General features: G+C 38.8%; 1 protein-coding gene across 2 annotated transcripts in view; it reads right to left on the bottom strand.

The window, feature by feature from the left end:
* Positions 1-277: 277 nt before the first annotated feature.
* Positions 278-20,985, bottom strand: part of c1qtnf12 (C1q and TNF related 12) — a 29,595-nt gene continuing 8,887 nt past the window's right edge. For both annotated transcript variants that reach the window (XM_024293606.2, XM_024293605.2), the window contains exons 2-8: positions 13,935-14,039; positions 13,752-13,863; positions 13,493-13,674; positions 8,186-8,294; positions 5,998-6,091; positions 3,127-3,205; positions 278-3,054 (exon numbers count right to left, since the gene is read on the bottom strand). In XM_024293606.2, the coding sequence (XP_024149374.1) occupies positions 2,956-3,054; positions 3,127-3,205; positions 5,998-6,091; positions 8,186-8,294; positions 13,493-13,674; positions 13,752-13,863; positions 13,935-14,039 (780 nt within the window). In that variant the 3' untranslated portion in view covers positions 278-2,955. The remainder of the gene's footprint in view (positions 3,055-3,126; positions 3,206-5,997; positions 6,092-8,185; positions 8,295-13,492; positions 13,675-13,751; positions 13,864-13,934; positions 14,040-20,985) is intronic.

Raw genomic sequence — 20,985 nt, 5'->3', positions numbered from 1 at the left:
AAAATAAAAAAGAAACAAACAGATGATAAAAAATAAGAGGTAAGAAACTACGGCAAACACTTACTGCCTTATGAATATGACATTAAATAACTTTGTAATTACTTTTAGATAAAAGTTTTTCTTATACAAAAGCAAAATTTGGGACTTAAATTCACTTCTTTTGGTAATCAAATTAACTTTTGCAAAAAAAAAAATGTGTTAAATTACTCTAATTTTATTTGCTGTTGCAGGTTGACATTTTTTGTGCAACCTTTGCTTATATTGGAAAGTCACAAGGTTTTTTTTTTGTTTTGTTTTGTTTTTTTACATTGTGCTTGTTTCTTTTAAGTTTGAAATTATTAGTAAATTCAGTGATGATGAATTCAATGTTTTCTAGCAAAGCATAAAAGTGGAAAGGGGAAAAATGAGGCAAAGTAAGCCCTTTTAAAACTTAATTAACTTTTTGACAGGACATGCAAATTTGACATAGGTTGTAGCCAATACATACATTTACAGATTTAGGAACAGTGGATTTAGCTAATTTTAGCTAGCTAAGTTTAATATTTTCAACTTTATTTCTAAATCTGAATATTCAAACTTGTCCATATCAGAAAAAATAGTCATATTTACCATGTATGAAGGTAAACATGTCTACAAATGTTCAAGGCACAGTGGTTTTTGCTAATGTTAGCATGCTAAGCTTAAATTGTACATTTATATCGTTTAAAGTGTTGCCCTTTAACACCGGAGCTGTTGCTGATGATGGCAAAATAGCACACGCTCTTTAAACTAAAAAAACTTTTAGACTGTTTAGGAAATTATTGATATTCCAATGAGTGTAAAGCTGCTTACCTCTGCGACAGAATCTGTTGATGTTCGTTAATTGCATAAATCGGGTCAGTCAACTTGTTATCTGTAGCTTTGTTTCTGTTTTGTTTTTTTCTCAGTTGGAAAAAATAGCCTAATCACTTATAATTACAGTGTTTATGTTTATTTCTTAATCTCTTGATATGCAGGTCTTGCGTTTCTGTTGCCCCCCCTAATGGCGGAATTGTGCATTGCGGTAATTTCTTTAAAGAGCCATAACTTGCCAGAGGAATGGGCTAGAAATGTTTTTTTTTTGCAGATGTTTTTCTCTTCATGACTGGGCTGGATAAGACCATCTGGTGGTCCGGATATGGCCCGTGGGCCGTATGTTTGACACCCCTGGCAAAAACACTTGCCATTATCATAAAGCTGCTTTTTTTCAGCTTCAAAATTAATTGAATTTACATTAATTGTGTAAATGGCCAGTGAATTTTGCTAGTTGAAGAACGTCAACAATATAGCTAAAGCTCCGTTGTAAACAGTTAAATAGCCCACATTTGACAAAAATAAAAAATAAAAATATGAACCACTACCTGTTCCACTACTACCAAACTACTCTTGGTTGTTAACTCCAATATTTCAAATTTGGCAGCTTTATTGCTAGAGTTTCCACCATTTGACCCAAAAATATAACATCAACCACTAGAGGAATGTGCAGATTTATACAAAAGTCATAGGTACAGTAGTTCTTACTGTTGTTAGAATGCTATCCTTAGGTACTAACTGTGATATTAATGTCTAGCACTATCAATTCAGTGTAATATGTTAGGATTGCTAATTAGCTCTAGAAACCATAATAACAGCATTATTTTTACATTTTTAATAAAACCTATAAACGAATAAAAGTATGGTTGTATTTGTTGAGATATTAACAGAATCATGTTTTTGGAGGAAGAACATGTCGTAGCTGTTAAAATATATTTTTGGTTAATAAAAGAATATGATAGTTGTATCAAAACCAGAGGTCAGGATCAAAGCCACAATTTTTACTCAAGTACTTCATAGTAATATTACTGAATTAGAAGGTCCATGTTGTTTTTCAATTCACACATTGTGTTAGAGCAAAAATTGTGGGTAAAAATACATTCTAACTGACTGCCAAAAAGGTATGGAGTCAGGCCAAATGAATGTGCAAAGACTGTTATTTACAAGCATTGACTGATTGAACTGAAGAAAAAAAACAATCTTTTTTTTTTTTTTAACAGTTTTTTAGGCAACATCAGGGCTTAATGAAAGTCCAAACAAAAGGGATGTGAGAATTTAAAACCAATAATGTAAAGTGAAAGTATCGACTTCTTCTTATAATCACGAATCTGCTTAAGTGTTTGTTGCAGGAAACAAAGTAACTTAAGAAACTGATATTAAGTCAATATGTCTCATTACTGTGGTTACAAAACCCTCTCTAGCTAGTCCAGTGTACTCATAGAGTCTGTTTACTATTTAAAACAAATGGAGAATCACCAATCGAATGCATCTAGATCTGTGGATCAACTTCATACGGTCTCAGAGAGGACATACAAAGCCCAGACAGAGCAAAAATATAGTTATGAGTATAAGTGTGAACAAATATGAAAATCCAGATCTTCACAACAGTGCTAACCGCCACATTGCCATGCAGCATAGAAATGTGTCCCTTATGGGCAGCATCGTGTATCTTTCAGTTCAAACACCGTTTAAAACCAATACAAGTATGTACACAATAGATACTGACAAAAATGACATGTTGATATATATATATTAAGAACACAACTGTATATATATTTTTTTGTTTTTGTAGTTTTTTCAGGAGATTGCTCACGGCTTAGTTCCTCTACAGTCACAAAAGTGAACTGTATTTTAGGACCATTTTTTCTCCTTTTCAGTTTGTGGTTGTGGTGAAGCAACAGGTGTCCAAGGTAGACGGGGAAGTGGGAGTCAACTGTGAAAACCAAGCGCAGCCTTTGTGTTCTGAACACTGTCCCTTCACCGTCTGACAGGCCAAGTCCAGTCCACCTTCTCTCTCTGCTTGGAAAATCTCCAGCAGTCTGTTTAGTGACGGTCTTGTGCAGTTCGTTGTGTACAAATACAAAAAGAACACAGCTTTAGTGAATCTTTTACTTGAGTGTGAAGCTATACGCCCAGCAGCATGCCCATGAAATCAGAACCATTCTGGATCGTGACTGAAGCCCCAGCAGCATTATCCACAAATACAGACGTGTACTGGCCAGTCTGCAAAAGAAGGACAACCATTTAGTTGAATAATCCGTGTTATTTTAAAAAAGATATTGTCTGTTCGCTCACCTGCAGCTCCAGCAATCCTTGCACATTGACTGTGAATATCTTGCTGTTACTCTCTAATCCAACGATCATCTCAAGCGATCTGCATCAACAGGATTAACAGAAACGTGTCAAAGTTGCATTCATCAACAAATCAGAAAAGTTAACCGAATGGAAAACATTAAGGAATTTACTATTGTCAGTACATGACAAGTAGATATGATACCGTCTAATCATGTTAGCAGATTTGATATTGCTAAACATAAGAGTTCATGAAACTAGCTAAAGACTTTAAAAATCAGCAATTAGTTATTCCTTAGTTACATACAGGGGTAGACCTGTACATGTTTTTTGGTTCTCCAGGCCGTGAATGGTCATAAATAATGCGGCCACATATAAAGGGAGTGACTTCCACCAATCTCAAGGGACATCAAGACATCTCCATATATGTGTTTATCGTTACTCACTCTTATTTCATTCGAGTGATGTTTTCATTCGTGTCCTTACGCTCCACTCTAGTTTTAGTAAGGTGCTCATATAACGCGCCTGCGTCTCACCTTTCAACCGTGTTGTTTAAGTGTTCGCTACGACCTGTCGCTTGCAGCATGTCGTTGGGGGAAAAAAGGGGACAAACATTTTGGATCTACGAGCTCACCGATCTGTCAACAACCTTAAAATTGGCTTATGGTATCCGCACGAGTTTACTTGCAACAGCACAAAACGTGACGGAAAGTCATGTTGGCCACATGTAATACGTGCAGCAAAAATGCACACTGCTGCATTAAGCTTAAAGTTCAAGTCCCTTTAGTTGTCACACACCGTGAAATGTGTTCTCCACATTTGACCCATCCCCTGGGGGAGCAGTGAGCTGCAGACACAGCCGCACTCAGGAACCATTTAATTCAACCAAGAAATCTAGCCAAGAAAAAAGTTCAGAACTGGCAGCACGTATTGAAAAAAGTACACGCAAATAGACACTTTCTCTTCAGATTTTGTGAGGGCTACCTGAGTGACCCGTACAGATTTGCCCACTGTGTGTGAGGATATTTGAGACTAACGTATTGATCATGAGCTGCTACAAACAGTTTTGTAAAGATCTGACTAATAGTGCTTCTCAACAACACACCTCAATTTTATTTTGGCAATTATGTTCATATTATTATTATTTCAATTGTTTTCTTTCAATTCTTTGATTTTATGTGTATTGTTTTGTTTTCAACAGGAGTATTACTGTTTGACTTACAGGTGAGCTGAAACATATTTACTGTATTTGGTTCCATCCAATTTTTTTGTTCCATCTTTTTACCCATTTAGGGAAAAAGGCTAGATCTCTGTCCTATTCCCGCCCTAATCCCTAACTACTAAAAACTATATAGTGTAAGACTATATAGTGCCCTGGATTTAAAAAAAAAGCAATTTAGAAATCATGCTCACTACTTTTATTATGACAAAGATTGATCAGTTTGGGGTAAGGTGCTTCAAATTGATTGATTATCAGTGAATCAATCAATTAACGAGCCAATCAATTAAATAACCAATTAACCAGTCAATCTTTATTTGTGTAGCATTTTTTATACTGACGATGACACAAAGTGCTGTACACCAAGAAAAATTAAACAAGCCAAGTTTATTAATTTAAATATAGGGTGAGCCCCTCCCCCCTCCTTCCCCAGGAGCTGCACACAACCCCAAACCCCCTGTTACACCTCAACATGTCAAATTAGTACATTCATTGCGATGGTCCAACTGTTTACTTGCATGAGCGTTTCATTTGAACTCATTTGTCTCAGTGCATGACTTAGTGTCCCTTTTTCCCATACAGTCTGTTCCATTAAAAAAGAATTGAAGAACTTACTTCACCCCATTAAAACTGTTAGTCTGTGAAAATTAATCTTACAATCTTGTAAAAAAAACCAATAAAAAGCATATTTTTTGCTTTAAAGCTTACATGAAAAAACAAAGTGTTACAGTACTTGGCAAAGAGGGTCTGATTTATTTATGTCTCAGTCCAGTTTTGGCAAAGACTTTATTTTCACTTGTCTGAGATGGATTTGGAGCCACTCGTTTAGCCTAAAGTAACAAAAAAGGTTTATTTCCTCACGTTTGCATTTCAGATTCTGTATAAACTAAACTTGTAGCGACACAACAACTTGTGCAAAGTGTAAATTACATTTCCATTGCAAATCCATCCCATCTATTGACTCCAACTCCAATCATATTGAACCTCATTTTACGTTCTTGTGTGGGACAGGGAGGCCGGCTCGGGTTGAGTAAGCCCTCATAATAGTATCTTTTACACACTCCCTATGTTGTAAGAGCCCGTAGGAGGGGTTGTGGTGTTTATGCGCAGTCCAGGGGAGGCTACAGGGAGCAATTCATTTGAGCGTTTTTCTCTGAATTCACGTAACCAGTAAGCAGATAAAACCCTGACGGGAGGAAGATTTGTTCTGCCTGTCTTTTTACGGGTACGCCATAATAATGTACTTTACTGTCTGTCTCTCACGTTCCAAACAAGATTTCACTGCTGTGCCGCTGGACGTAACGAGCTCCCGCAGGGGTCAAAGGTGAGTCTGTAAAGATTACTGAGGCGACTGGGATGAGGGCGCTGTTTTTTAAAGGCCCGCAATGCCTCCACACAGGAAATGCCGAACGGCGTCTGAACACAGGATTACAGTCGGGCCTTTAACGGATCGTAACTCTTGAGGAAAGCTGAATTAAACACCAATTAAAACAGCACAGTTTCACAGAAAAAGCCAACAATCTGAAGGCTAAAATTTAAAAAACTCTACCCACAGGAGTTTCCCTTTGTCTCATCAAGACATCATGTTGATAAAGAAGAATTGACTTCTATTTGAGCTATCGGTGCCATTCATTTGTGAAGGATTAAACTCTCACGTGTATCTGTGGCAGAGCGACTCAATGCAGATCAGCACTCGGATGTTGTCTCGAGCCTTCAGCTGGCTTTTACTCCTCTTCACCTCGTTGTGATCTGGAAGGAGAGGAAACATTTTCAGTGACGCATGGACTCAGAAGAAACATGTAAGACGTTTGTTGTATTTAATCTGAAATGGTTGGAAATGTAGATCATTCTGATTCTTTGGGTGTATTCCGACTGGAAAAGTAAGTTGCGTCCTAAACCTTGTGCTTTGTCTGTATTCAGACTGCTGTCAACCGAACATTTCTGTTCTGAACCAAAGCTTGTAAACAAAACCACATGACTAAAGATCTCTTAAGTCATTGGCTAGAAATTACGAGGGCGGGACAAAGCAGCAGAAAGAATAATGGAAGTCCTAAACTTTGCAATCCTTGTCGGCATATTTCACTGATTCAAACGTTATATGTCAATTCTAAATGTCGGAATCAACATCAGGTACTTTTTGGTATGACGGAGGCAGTTATTGGGGAGACACCGACTAAGACGCTACGCTGAGAAGTGTTTATGACATATAAGCCTCGTTTCCACTGTGTGGTCCAGTCCGATAAGGAGTGGTCCGGTCCAGTTAATTCTGGGTAGTGTTTCCACTCAGTTAAGCCTCATTTCCATTGTGCGGTTTGTTGTCATGCTGCATTCGTGGTGTAGACTGCTTGCGTGTCACTGCGTCATCATAGTGCGATACTAGAAAAGCAACAACACAGGAGGTCATCCAGCAGGTCGTCTTTTTCCTGCTTTACTTTTGGCGCATCGTGTATAACAGGAATTTAATGTTGTTTGAAAGAAGATTGCAGGCGCCTAAGAAGAATACCGCCTTAAAGAGGAAAACGGAAACGCTAGCTTAGCGCTATATTGGTGCTTCCTAATGTCGTCATCACTTTCTGCCAATCATTGGGTGGCTACAACGACACCGCCCTAGCCGTCCTGTTACATTTTTTTATGGACCTACAACAAATGGGGCCCTCAAGAGGCATGGGTTGGAACTGTTAATGGGTCCATTTAACAATAGAAACGCTCAAAATACCGGACAGGACAGTACTGGACCGGACCACTAAGTGGAAACAAGGCTAAATATTGTCAGGAAAACAGTGTAAGAAGCAATGTGCATTACGTTAAAAGTTCTTTTAATGAGCCTGCATGCATCCAACTACTTATCAATGAGTTGTTGTGTCTCATATTTGCTTTGCTACTTGATTACATCCCATAATAGCTGGCTTTGGTGACTGTTTTGGTCCAGTTGCTCCACTTTGAGCACAGAGCCTATTCAGACTGAAGAAACTCAGAGCGAACCAGAGTTTAGTCCCGCTACTTTTTGCTAAAACTTTGTCTTTTGTTCTTCTTTATTTTCTTGACTTATATTTATTGTGACATCACTTTATTTGCCCATTTAAATGTTTTATACTTACTACATCTAACACAAGTGTCAATGTTTCTGTATATAAAAGTTTAAAAGCAAAAGAAGTTAAAAAACATTTGTAAAGTTTCTTCTACTTTTCCTTATGATCTTTTAATAGATTGTGTCACACTACTGCCCCCACAGGTGGAAAATGGAATTGATGTTAGTTCTCAATCAAACAAAATTGGTGAGCTGGTTTTTTTTTAAACTCGTTTTCTTTTATTGAATGGTTCATTTTTTTTCACCAAGCTTAGCTATTTTGCCTCAGCTGAAGGCTCTGGTGTTGGCTGATTTTAGTTCCTTCTCTATTTTTCTTTCTGCTTGGTTCTAGTGGGTACTGTAGTTTTTAACACTGCAGAAGCCAATAGATCCGGGAGAAGCCAGGCTAAGCTGGCAGGAATTCCGCACAGTTTACACATATTGCAGTTTTTTTCTTAGTTCATTTTAAAAATAAAAGTTTCTCAGAGTGAAACTGGGAGGATTGCGGCTTTGAATTAAGGCAAACAAAATCAACAGAGAGCCGCCCTTTCTCCTTCAGGTGATGTTTGTTACCAAAGCCTTTGTGTTGATAAGGATGATGATTATGCTTAATGGTTTCAGCAAAACCCACATAAGAGGCTGAGGTCGGCGCGATCACCCACTGTCTCTTGAGATTAAGCCAGCAGGAGTCTGAACATCTGTGGGGGTGGACCGTCGGTGCAGCGCGAGCTTTAAGGCTTTGGCGTGTCAAATAAAGGAAAGTTACTGTGACCTACCAATGTGCACGTTAGCAGAGAACTGGTAGATGCCCGTGACGGGAGCTGTGAACCTCCCGGTGGACTGGTCCATCCCCGACCCTCTGAGGAAGGCTCCTTTAGCCGGCGGCTGCAAAAACACAACATCTCACCTTAAATGTGCACAACATATGTAATGATTTTAGCATGAAAAGGATTTGCAGGTGAAAAATAAAAGCATAAAAATTGAATTTACATCATGTTTTATGTTTTGTCGTTGATGGCCTCCCCTGGAATTTTTGCAAACATTTTTTAAAGGTACTTTTTGATTTAGTAATCATTTTTGGTGGTTGTATAGAAAGATTCTGACATCAAAATTGGCAAGAATTTTTTTTTTGCTTCATGAATAAACTACTTCAGCATTTTTTTTATTTGATGAATTTTTTCATATTTTCTTTCTTTCATAGAACTTCTAAACCTTCAAAATACGTTGACAAAATATTGCCTTTTAAATAAAAGTGTACTTTATTTTGGTTAATGAATATTAATAGTCTATCTATAGTATATATCTATAGTTTAGATCAAATATATCTAGTGGGTATTTATAAATAATTTTAGGTTTTGATGTTTTGTTTTATTAAAAAATCAAGAAAATGCTGTCCAGTTTCTAGAAAGATATGACTTATGAAGATTTATTGTCAAGTTTTTCATATTAATCTTCTTTTTTTCAGCATAAAACATTATTTTTCCTTTAAAAAATAACAAACCTTTAAAAGAGGGAAAAGCTCTAAAAATGTTTTGGTAGCAGGACCAAAAGAAAAAAAAATTGCCCAAAACTCGACAAACATTATTTACAAACGTCTTAATTAATATTTAAAAATTATAAGTCTTTATAATTTAGAAGCCAACACAGAATTTTGTTAAATAAATACAATAAAATTAAAACCTAAAGGACATTCAACATTCTTCCAAGTTTGTGTCCTTAAATTCTTAAATATGTCAAAAATTAGCGAAGAAAAGTGTATATGCATCATTAATATATACTCTCACTGGCCACTTTATGTGGTACACCTGTCCAATTAACTACCCGTTAATGCTAATTTCTAATCAGCCAATCACAAGGCAGCAACACAATGTATTTAGGCGTGTAGAAGATGATCTGCTGCTCCCATAGAAAAAGTTTGTTAGGACCTGTCACCCGCAGCACACCCATAGAACAAGATTGCTACGACTTGTCACCCGCAGCACGCCCATAGAAAAAATGATGGCTTGTCACCCGCAGCATGCCCATAGAAAAAGATTGTTACGACCTGTCACCTGCAGCACGCCCATAGAACAAGATTGTTACGACATGTCACCCGCAGCACACCCATAGAAAAAATGATGGCTTGTCACCCGCAGCACGCCCATAGAAAAAGATTGTTACGACCTGTCACCTGCAGCACGCCCATAGAACAAGATTGTTACGACTTGTCACCTGCAGCATGCCCATAGAAAAAATGATGGCTTGTCACCCGCAGCACTCCCATAGAAAAAGATTGTCATTACCTTTCACCTGCAGCAGACCCATAGAAAAATATACAGGACCATTTTCCCTCTACAAGCTCACTGAATCGTCTTTCATATTTCATGTGGGCCATCTGTGTGCCCTGTACAGATTTGCTCATGTTTTGCCCACAGACAGCCAGTATCCGCCCATAAGAGCAGTCATGACCAAGTTATTATTCAAAAGTACCTATTCCTTAAGTTTGCCTCATTTTGAAGGAGTCTACAAGGATGAAGGCATTTTGTATTACGCAGCCTGATTTGAACCAGTGTGAACATGAATGTCATGGCAGTTATTTCCAAACCATCTGCAGAAACCCTCCATGTTTTCACCAGTAGAGCTTGCATATTTCACACGTTACATTTCTAAGCCTCCAATTTGGATTTCATACAAGTCTGTAGTCAGACAGTCTGTTAGACACAAAAACAGAGGCATTCTGTTTGTGACTTTACTCTATGGAAACTCTCCCCTCATAAAGCACGGAGCGTGTTGGCTGCCAAGTTCTATTGAAAGTTATTACTGCTCATCCTTAAAGCTATAAATGGTGAAGCCTCCAAGTTAAAGCTACCGTGTTTCCTTTGATCCATAAATAGACGCCCGCAGATACATATTTGGTTGCACTTTGTGACATAAATGTTTTATTCTTTTGCTTTGTAGGACATTCCTCTCTGAACTTCACCATATTGATGCAAGATGTTCACAGCATTCTTTCTGATCAGTATCATTAGACTGAAGATCTATTGAGACAGAGATCATAAATATCCTTCTGGTTGAGTATTTTTCAAAGAAAACAAAACAAAAAAAGAAAACGCGACCACTGTGCATATACTACACACTCCCACCTCCTGGCCTCAGCTATTGACAACAGTTGTGGGTCGTGAGCAAACAATTAAGGTTGTGGACACAGAAGGCAATGGTGAGCTTCCTTTGCAAGGTAGCTAGGACCTCCCCCAAAGATAAACGGGGAAAAACATCAATAGGAAGTTTTTGTGAACATCTGGCAAAAATATCACCCAAACACCTCCCTGAGGAGTTGTTAAAGATATGGTAAAAAACCAAAAGACAAACCCAGGACATGCTAAAGAGAACAAGGCCAAATTGGTTCTCTACTCCTACAGCTTCCTACATCATCAATAGTTGCTGGGCGTCTACATTAGCATGTAGCTGCCAGCACTTGAAAAATACTAGTTTTATAGATTTAAAAACTCATGACAGACTTTGTAATGTAAACTTCTGAGCTTCAAAGTACACCCACATGAAGAAATGTGTTTCTCCGACACAGATCATCCTGCCAGCGGAGGGATAGGTAACCCCAAGGCCTTCCAGCTCCCTGTTTAGAAAAACACTTTTGGTCATAACTACAGTTTCAAATGTCCCTACATTTGGAGCAATAAGGAGGAGCAAAGGGGGTAGGGAAAGATCTTGGATTGGGCCTAAAAATGTTGTTTTGCACTGAACAGAACGAGGACTGAAGTGCTAGTGTTCCAGCCATCTCACAGTGATCTAAAAAACTGACCTGGCTCCACGTTTATACTCAAACAGGAATTCTATCCCTCCAGATTCTCCCTACCGATCCAAATGAAAGGGCATTTGAAGGGAAAGGTGTGTCTGAAATAGTTTTTTGAAGGATAGAACGAAGCCACTTCGAGTTCTCCATCCCTCCTCCGCGAGAGAGAACTGATCGCACTAGACAAATGCTTTCTTCACGTGGATGTGCTCTGAAGCACAGAAGTTTACATATAAATGTAAGTAGTGATTTTTGTTTTAGCTTTTCAAAGTTATAAAACCGATGTTGTCATGTATTTTCCGAGAGCTAGCAGCTCCGCGCTAACATAGCTGACCGGCGACTATTGATGACACTGACGAGTGGGAGAGTCGTCCAAATTTGAAGACACTGTTTTTCCATAACTCTGTTCCCAGCATACAGACAAAAGGCTAAAAGACTCTAAACAAACCGTCACGTCAACCCAAAACACAAACAGGTGACCAGACGTCATCAAAGCGTGTGGCAACCGAAACACAAAAAAAAGGCAGAAACCCCACACACACAAGCCAGCACGCACACAAAACCGCCTACCAACAAACAACGCGGAAACCACAAAACAGCACATCCCGGACGAGCCCCCAATGTGATATGAATGGCTCTAGACCGTAACAAACAGAGTGGGAGATGAAGCCAGTTTCAGCACCTGACGTACTTTTAATATCCTTAAAGACGAAAGAAAAACGTAGGGCAGGGGAAGCCGTCAGCTGTAAGGTTACTGGGTTGCACCTTTACTATTTCTCTTGGTTTTGTCTTTTAATGTTTTATGTAAAGCAATCTGAATTGTCTTTGTAAATGGAATATGCTATACCAGGGGTCACCAACCTTTTTGAAACTGAGGGATACTTCATAGTCATACAAGGGCTACCAGTTTGAAATAACACATTTGTTTAGTTATAGTTAGTTATACATTATTAATAACGAATGATGAAACTCCTCTATGTAAAGACACTGATTTCTCACCATAATTATCAACAATGACAACAAGCTAGGAAACAAATATCAATATTCAGAACTTAATCTCAGTATTTGTTACATTTTGAGATGATCACTTACATTTCATGGGAAAAATGTTCCATTTTCACTTTGTTGTACCATGTTTATTAATTATGTAATGTTAAAAAAAAAAATCAACTTACACATTTTAAACAAATCGCATCACATTTTAAACTAATGAAAAAATCTGCATCATTTTTAACAAAATTAATGATCTTTGAAGTGGAGTAGGTCAGAGGTCACCTAAACTTATCTAAAGTTCATGTATCATCAACATATTTTAAAGACATTTTCATTTTTAAATCTATATAAATGCAAGTGTAATTTGAAAAAAAATTACAACAGAATAAAATTGAATTTTAGACTCGGCTCACAAGTGAGTTGTGCTATTTTTAGAAGAGACCTGCGGGCACCTTGTGGGGTCCTTGGGGGTACCAGGTTGGTGACCCCTGTCTATACAATTAAACTTGCCTTGCCTTACTACCATCGCTTTTGTAGTTGCACTCAGATTTTGTTACGTAACTGTAAAGTGAACTTTTCAGATGATTTCAGTGGAAAAATCGAAACAAGCCTGCAAGAATGTTGATTTTCGGCTTTAAAATAATTCAAGAGAAAGGGGACTGAAGTGCTTGTTCGCCAACCTTTTCATAGTAATTTGATGAACCGACCTGGCTCCACTTTCATTTTCAAACAGGAAGTCAAGCTGTAAAGTCACTAGGTCACATTTAAGACCATCACTTCTGCATTTATGTTCAGCTTTTGTCAAATAAAGTAAAGTGTAGCTCTGTATTCCAGGACCTGGAAAGAACCAGAGGATTTCAGATTAATTTGCTGTGATGTGGAATGTGGCCTTCTTTAATTGTCGTCCCGTTCTAACAGGGCACAGATCTTCCTCTCCGCTCTCTATTTTTGTCCGCTCTACATTTTATTCCAAGTCAGAGACAGAGCGCCTTTTGTACGCTGCCCAGAGAGTGTCGTGTGTGGAATTGAAAAAAGGAGCTATTTTTGAATCAAAGAGGCAGTCAGTCCTCAGAGTGGCACCGTGCGCTTCGCCAGTGCCAGTTACCAGGGCGGGGATGATCCTCTCTTAATTCCCTCACATGCAGCGTAAGCAACAATCATTAAGCGTTCGCTCCTTCGCAGTAAAAGACGAAGAAACGAAGCGTGCTATCATGCTGAGACGGATTAGCAAACACATTTTTTTTAGGCAGGGAGTGAAGCTGAACAGATTCATAAACACACACTTGTGTTTAAACAAACTCACTGTTTGATAGTTCTGGAGCTCCACCAGAGTTTTTTTGTCCACCACCACCGGGCCCTTCAGCTTGCAGTGGAAGGCTTCTTCGATGCGGCGGTGGGAGGTCATCCTCTCCAGGGTGAGCACGGCTGCAGGAAGCTGGCTCGGGTTGGCTTTCCTGTCGATGGCGGCTCGTCTCTCAGTAGCCTCTGAGGGACACAAAACCCAGCTTCATTCAATAGGAGCTGACATCTCAGAATTTAAATACAAAAGACAGATCATCTACCTTTGATCATCTCTTTGAACTCCTGGAGAAGAATCTCCTGGGTCACCTCAGCGCCTGGAGATCCAGGGGGTCCCTGTGGGCCTGGGGGACCAGGTGGACCAGGTGGGCCGGGCTAAACAAAAACATACAATGATCCAAACGTCTTCAGATTTATGACGTGGAACTCCATGAGGAAAAGTTTACCAGGGGTCTTTTGCGCTTGCGACACTTTGTTGGGAAGTTTCCTACAGGCCTTTTGACAAAATCAATCCAAGTGACCAACGGGTCCACCCGGCGGGGGTCCGGAACCTGCAACACGAAAAACAGCGTCTTACTTTTGGGAAAAAATCCCCCAAAATCTTGAGTTTGGAGTCACTAGTGGTTATTTCTTCATCTGAGACGAGTCACTCCGATGCCACACTGCTTTATTTTTGCCCAAAGGAGCTTGGATGAATGTTAACAAACCCTGTCAAGCGAATTTTCTTTTCAGCACATGAACATTTCCATAAGCGCGGCGGTGAAAAATGAGTCTGTCAGTCTGTGGGGACCACAGGCCCTAATTACTGCAGTTTCAAACAACACGACAACACTTTCACCCTCGTCCGAGGAGAGACTTATGAGCCTGTTTTTGCAGCTCGACTCGACCAAAAAAGATGGAAAGGAAAACAGGCACCAGGCAGATCTTAATTTCTAATTCCCTGATTTGTCTTGTTTATAATAAATGTCTGCAGTGAAGATCTGTTTGGGAGATAAGGAAGGCGTCTGGAAGCGGCTCCTTTCGAGCAGTTTTACAACTGATATGTTTTCATTTTGGGGAAATGGGAATGAATTCCAATTAGCTGGGATCTAACCCTAACTGTTCCCAAATGTCAAGAGTCGTCAGCGGAGATAGAGAAGGAGATAAAAAAGAAGAGGATGAAGCATGGAGGTGAGCTGTCTGAAATGGAATTTGTTTAGGTTTGGCAGTGGGACATGAATCACTTATCTGCAGAACCAACATGCCTCATTCTGCTCTGCTTGTTTCTTTTTCCACTCCAACAATCTAACTTTCTTGTTTGTCTTTTTAAATGTCTGGAATAGAAATCTCCTTTGAAAGGAACGAGAAAAGGAAAATACACTCAGCGAAGAGCAATTGGCAAAACAGCCGTGGCATTCTGCTTTTTTAAGTAAAATAATTGAATTTCTTACAAAAAAAGAAACATTTATCAGTATTAAATCTTAATTTTTTAAATAAATACAAATACTGGTTATGATAAATATTCACTGCAAAAGCTTTACGTTACAAATTGACACTTTTTGTGTGTGTTGAAAAACTCAAAAGTCCCGCTATAGATTTATGAAGAAAATTCAAGACATAGAACAAAAAAAAAAACAAACAAAATATACACATTTTCTGCAGACATATTCAGCAAACTGTTATCTGCTAGACTGTTCGTGAAAAAAAGTGTTAATTCACTCAGATAGGATCGTAGGTGGTGCTGTGGCAAAACACAAACACTAAAATATATTTCATTTAAATGTGTGAGGTAGAAATCGTTTTGAATTGCACTCGTGCCAATTTAGCATTGAATGAATGATACACAGAAACCTCAAATAAAGGAAATATTTGAGCTTCCCTCAATCACGATACACAGAAAATGAACATCTATTATTTATTTTCCAAAAATTCACATTTTAATTTTTTGCTATCAAAATTGACGTTAAATTAACCAAATTTTTGAGATACCTGCAGCTGAAGGACTTGACTGGGCATAAAACTACAAAAAAAACTTTTAAGAAAAGTTTTTCTGATTTTCATGTGTATTTTTTTTGCTGAAGTTTTTATTGTCTAAGTTCAGATTAATTATAGTTTCTCAAGAAATATTTTTGACCGCAAAAGATAAAATAGTAATTTCTTGTAAAAAAAAAATCAATTACAGTGGATGCAGTTTTTATTTATTTTTTTAAAACAGGGTGAAGAAATGTTTTTCTCTTTCCAGAATTAACAAATAAACTCAGTACGAAGCTTGAATTACCATGGAGCTGCATCCTAAACTCTGACACCCTACACATTCTCACTTCTAAGTCCTCATATATGGACATATGGTTGGGGCCCCACCGCGTCACTTTTTGACATTTTGGATGTCCCCAACTTGTCCTTTTTTGATGTGTTGGCTGTTCTCATTAAATCACGGGTCCCCAACCTCCGGGCTGCAAACCGGTACCGGTCCGAGGGCCGCTTCTTACTGGCCCACACACAGGGAAAAAATGCATACGCATATCAGAGGTCCCAAACCCTTGAGACGCGGTAATGGATGCAGAGGTTAGGGTTAGGAGAACAGGCGTTCGGACCCTACCCTCCATCAGAGGGCGGGGTAAGTGCACACTGCATACAGCCCCCCCCCGGGGGGAGGGCCCCAGGACCACCCCGTCCCAGGAAGGTAAGTACATTTATCTAGTAATTCTAATTTAAAGGAGGGAAATCCAATTTGGGTTCTTGTCTTGTTAGATTTTTGGGCCTCCCTCATTGGGTCCGGCCCATTTCCCTGCACCAGACCGGCATTCTAACCCAATACCCTAATATCAGCGTCCCTTACTGGGTCCAGGATCGCGTCCCGAGGGTTGGGGACCCGACAACCAGCATGTCAAAAAACAACGAGTTGGGGACACCCTAAACAACAAAAAGTAACGTGGAGGGGGTCGGAACCATACGGGTATATATGACGAGTTGGGAGTGAGAATTTGTAGCTATATCAGGTGGAGAGAAACATTTTGAACAAAGTTCTATTCTACTTTTAGCTAAACAAAACACAAAAATCTCAATAGCAATTGAGGTTGTACTCACAAAAGAATGATTTAATTACTACAAAATTGAAGCAAAAACAGGGCTGCACGGTGGCGCAAGTGGTTAGCGCTCTCGCCTCACAGCGAGAAGGCCCCGGTTCGAATCCCGGCTGGGACCTTTCTGTGTGGAGTTTGCATGTTCTCCCCGTGCATGCGTGGGTTTTCACCGGGGACTCCGGCTTCCTCCCACCGTCCAAAAACATGCTTCATAGGTTAATTGGTGACTCTAAATTGCCCCTAGGTGTGAATGTGAGAGTGAGTGGGTGTGTGATTGCGGCCCTGCGACAGACTGGCGACCTGTCCAGGGTGTACCCCGCCTTCGCCCATCAGTAGCCGGGATAGGCTCCGGCACCCCCGCGACCCCGAAAGGGACAAAGCGGTCAAGAAGATGGATGGATGGATGAAGCAAAAACAAACAGTGCTTTATTAATAATATTAAAAAAAATAAAAAATAAAAAAATAAATGTATTTAAAAAAAAGACAATCTAAAAATCTTACAGCCAATATTGGGAAAGTCTGTACTGATGTTGAAAGTTTCACAAGTTGACACAGCCGTTTAGAATTACAGCTCAATAGGATCTAAAACTGAAAAAATGTCCGTCTGAAAGTTTGTATTCTTGGGTAATTTGGATTAAAAATGTTTACAGTGTTACCAATGGCAACACTCTCTACATTTTCAAGATTGCTCGTGAAAATAGTTTCCATCGCTGATTATGTCATGTTTTCAAAAAATCAAGAAAGTTCAAGTTTGCCCACACATGTCACCCATAATTACAAATCCTGTCAGTTCATGGTGTGAAGATAAAAAGAGCGTATCATTTTCAGAATATCCGTCATACTCTGCACGTCCTCTTCTTTTAGCAGACACCATTGTAATTAAACTATTAAACTGTTCCCTCCAGGGATTTTCTGTGCCCATGGAAGAAAAGCTATAACCAAAGTAATTATTACCTTCATTTCTGAGCTGAAGGATAACAGCCAATCACTGGATAAGTAATTGAATCATCAGCTCAAGGAATGTCCTAGCTCGGACAGAATTTACCAAAATAGGATTGATTTGGAGGTGAAAGTGTCTCTTAGTCAAGATTAATGAAGCTCGAAGAAGTACATGAATACTTTATGTTTCATAAATGTTGGGTTCACTGGCATATGTTGATCACAAACAAGCTGCAAACATGAAGAAGCTGTGAACGTCGGCCTGATGCTGGGCGAGAACAAGGGCCATCTTTCTTTGATCCCTTTAAACATGTAAGTGCCCCAGAATTGTCTCGTCTGTCAGCAGTTGTGAGCACACGCCTTTCCATCACAGACCGAGAGAATGTGTCGGGGAAGCTGTGTAAATATGAGAGATGCTAAGTCCTCCAGACAGTCCTAATCCAAGCTGATGGGGCTCAAATGCTTGCATGGTTTCCTCAGATGAAAATATTGATATTTATCTACGAAGACTATCATTAATACGTGATTGTTCCATAGCAGAAAAAAATGTTTTGAAAAGGACATCTGGACCATTTTTTAGTTGAAGATGTTACACCTATTAATATATATCTATATTTTCTCGATTGTGCTTGGGGAAATTACATTTTAAGCCGTTCTAAACATGTGGAGTACTGTTGTGTGACACTTTCTAGCTAATTTCTAAAATGTCAACGATAAATAAAAAAGAAAATTAGACTGTGAGGACCACTGTTTCCAGGATGAGTGGAAATGAGCTTTTTTCTGTGAAATATGTCACAATTATATCTGCCAAATATGCCAAAAGACTGTAGCTATTTTTATGGATTTCAGCATCAAGAGGCAGACGAGATATGCTAACTACAACAAGCTAACTACAACAAGCTAACTGGGAATGAACAGTGTGGAAAACTTTGACATTGACCATTCTTTAGGTAAAAAATGTATTTAGATGTATTTGTTTTCTTTTTGAGAGAAAGAAAAGCAAAAAATGTTCATTCTATAGTTAATTTGCTTATAATGTCATTAAAATAGTTCACAGAAAGTTAGCTTAGCTTAAACTTTAACTGCAGGTCCATATCATTGTGGTTTACAGTAAACTTCTAGCCCAACATTATAAATAAATTGTTTTTCTGTTAATAATTAATTAAAGTTTTCATATGTTTTTGTATTTTTCCTGAGGAGTACTTCTTTGGTGAAATGTCAGTCTATCAACTTGTGGTGCTTAAGGTTCAAATGGCAACCTTAAGGAACATCATGAAAATGGAATGTACGATCATCATTCGTGTGGTAAGAGTAAAGTATTTGCAAGGCGAACTGAAGCTGCACATCCTTATGAGATATGGGTGATGCTGTCCTATTGTGCCCATACTGAACATGCAGTTGTTGTGCATTTAGTGAGTGTATCGTCAAGTATTAACATGGCTGATGGAAGTGTACACACTCATGAAGTACACTCCTTAACACCACTCTACTTGTTAGTAAAGTACGGGTCATGAGTGAAGACATTATTAGATGGCCACAGAACGCCCCCAAAAAAACTAAACTCTGATTGTCTCGTGTCTACAGGTGTAATGATTAAATGATTAATCGATTAATGGATTTATGTTCCTACCAGATTGATATGTCTGAGCCAAAATCAAATAGAATTGAATCAACCAATACCAACTTAAAAAAATGCTTCAAAAGGAGATTAATTGATAATTGAGCTTAGCAAACACAATTTAGATTAATTTGTGTGTGTTGTCTAAAAGTTTGGTACAATCAGGCACTCCAAGCTTTCTACAACCTTGACACTTCATGCTTGTGTGCCGCTCCACATTCAGGTTTGTCCATATTTCGTTCACTTCTCAGTTGTCTGAGTCGAGTCCAGAAATTCTGATCCTAGCCTACTTTATGCTCATTTCATTTGTGGGTCTATTAGCCCTGCTACAGATAGAAGCTTCTTGAGGACTTATTTGCATATGAGAGCTTTGCAAAAATTGGAGGGGTGAACTGCAGCACATGCTGCTCTTTAGGAGGAAAAAAAGAACAACAAAATCCAAAAGTCGTCGCCATGAAAGTAATTAAATACAGCCAGTTTACATGCGGGCATGGTGCACAGAGGTCGACCTTCTGTTCGGTGTAATTAGGTACTCCTAGTACTTTCTAACAGGGAGCTTCTGGCTAAACTATAAACTTACAAGAGGCAAAATTGGGTTTTCAGTTTATGCAATCTTAGGTATAATAGGTTGATTTCAGCACCAGGATACAGTTAACCATCCAGCTGTGTAATTAGTTATCAGCTTGTATGTGATGTATGTTGATTTTTTTTTTCCAAAAATTCTTCTTGCTTCTATCAAACCCACTGACACTTACATTTTTCAGTTCAGAGCTGCTGTTTTCTAGCCTGAAAGGTTTGTGGTCTCCTTAATGTAATCAATAACTGTTTGTCCATATCCTTTCACCATACTTTGCTCCTCAATTTAAAGGTTGCCTTGATTTCAATCTTCTAATTCAGTGGCGGATTTAGCAGTTTGGGGGGCCCAGGCGAAAAACAAAATGGGGCCCCCTACAGCGGTTAATCCTTTATTTTACATTTAAACATCAAAAAACTTCTTCCTTGATCTACTAGTAGACACAATTGATGTCAAGAATCAAAATGTTTTGATAAGGATTTTAAAACTGGAATCATTTCAAAACCGTCGTTTGGCAGACCTTGCAACCTGCGCTGAAGTTGAACAGAAAATATGCAAAATATGGCAATTTTGAGGACAAAAATAAAAATGATTAGGATCATTAAGCCATGCAGCTCATGATGGCAGGTGAGCCACTTGGTTCACCTGCCTCCCCCCTGACCACACATCTCAAGTTGAGGAAGTGAAAGCTGCCAAATCTATCCCATTGTTTTAATCCAACCAACTAAAACAATTTTTACCAGGAAAGTTGCAATCAAAACTAAATTATCTGCTCTCTAACTTGACTGGAACATTCCATGGCTGCAGAGGGATGGGGGAGGACAAAAGACTGTCAGATGACTTCTGTCATTTCAGTGATTTGGTGTGGTTTTTTATGAGTCAAATAATAATAAGTGTAAAATTAATTTTAGACACTTTTATTAAGTGTTCAGCCCCAGAGTGTTGGGGGCTCCAGGCAGTCGCCCACCCTTAAATAATGGTAAGTCCGCCCATGTTCTAACTAGACCAGAGGTCTGCAACCTTTGACACTTAAAGAGCCATCGATATCTCATCGACCCCAACCCGTTAGAAAAATAAGACACTGATTTGCATATATGTCACTATGATGGAAAATAAACAGTTATTGTTTCTTGGCATAAATAAAATATAAAAATATGGATAAAAAGCTTTTTTTCCCCTAAATATGAAATAGTGAATAACTTTTAGAAGAGGTTTACATGATTTCTTTTCAAAATAAAAGACATCCCGCATTACATAGGGTCATGTCAATGCAGCAAATGTAATAGTAGGTTGTGTGATGTCAT

The sequence above is a fragment of the Oryzias melastigma genome, linkage group LG7, assembly GCF_002922805.2.
Source record: "Oryzias melastigma strain HK-1 linkage group LG7, ASM292280v2, whole genome shotgun sequence".
Taxonomy (NCBI): Eukaryota; Metazoa; Chordata; class Actinopteri; order Beloniformes; family Adrianichthyidae; genus Oryzias; species Oryzias melastigma.
Note: the sequence above shows the minus strand (reverse complement) of the source record. Positions and strands in the feature narration are given on the sequence as shown.